This window comes from Opisthorchis viverrini (genome assembly GCF_000715545.1).
Source record: "Opisthorchis viverrini unplaced genomic scaffold scaffold16327, whole genome shotgun sequence".
NCBI classification, from domain to species: domain Eukaryota; kingdom Metazoa; phylum Platyhelminthes; class Trematoda; order Opisthorchiida; family Opisthorchiidae; genus Opisthorchis; species Opisthorchis viverrini.
The window spans coordinates 1-685 of NW_008760443.1; the positions used below are offsets into that span (position 1 = coordinate 1).

General features: G+C 42.9%; 1 protein-coding gene across 1 annotated transcript; it reads right to left on the reverse strand.

Annotated features, from left to right (window-relative positions):
* Nucleotides 1–376: 376 nt before the first annotated feature.
* T265_16197 (hypothetical protein) lies at nt 377–625 on the reverse strand (the record flags this gene model as incomplete). Its single annotated transcript, XM_009179748.1, has 1 exon — nt 377–625. A coding segment is annotated over one exon (249 nt), but the record flags the coding sequence as incomplete, so codon positions are not given.
* Nucleotides 626–685: the final 60 nt, after the last annotated feature.

Here is a 685-nt window from a genome sequence, read left to right on the forward strand (position 1 = left end):
AAACAAACAGGTGACAAATAAAGAAAATAAAAGAACGCTGCTCAAATTTGTAGGTAGTTTGTGCTACCGTTTTAGCAGACGAAAACTTCTGACAGCAAAATGAGGTGAACTAGTTACCCAGTGTCTCGTTTTTCGAAAAGATGCTTCCCAACCCAGAGGAAGAGTATAGAATAAAAACGGTTCTAGCTGAACTTATTTAGGCTACGCCATCAAGGAAAAGCCTTCCTTGATAACAGCGAGGATTTTTCAACAGTGTGGTAAGACCAGTTCACAAAAAGAGGAAAATAGGTGGTCATTGTACTTGCTCTGTGACGATGCACAAAAAAGATTCGATGCGTCTTTTATTCGTTCGAAAGATTAATACAGTAGACTTACGAACACATACACATGCAAGTAGCCTTACAGCAGCGGGAGGCGATTCTGTGCATGTTGGAAAGGCGGGTCTCAACAGATAATTGGCGAATACCATGGAAATGATAGCCGCGGAAACTGGTCGCGCAACAATGACTTCAATCCACAAACGGAGAAATCCGAAGAACGGTCCGAAAGCCTCATATACGTATGAATAATCCGCTCCCGATCTGGGCATCATGGTTCCCAACTCGGCATAGCAGTAGGCACCCATGAAAGAGAACAATCCGCATGCAATCCACACAATTATACTGGCTCCAAAACTATTCGTCAT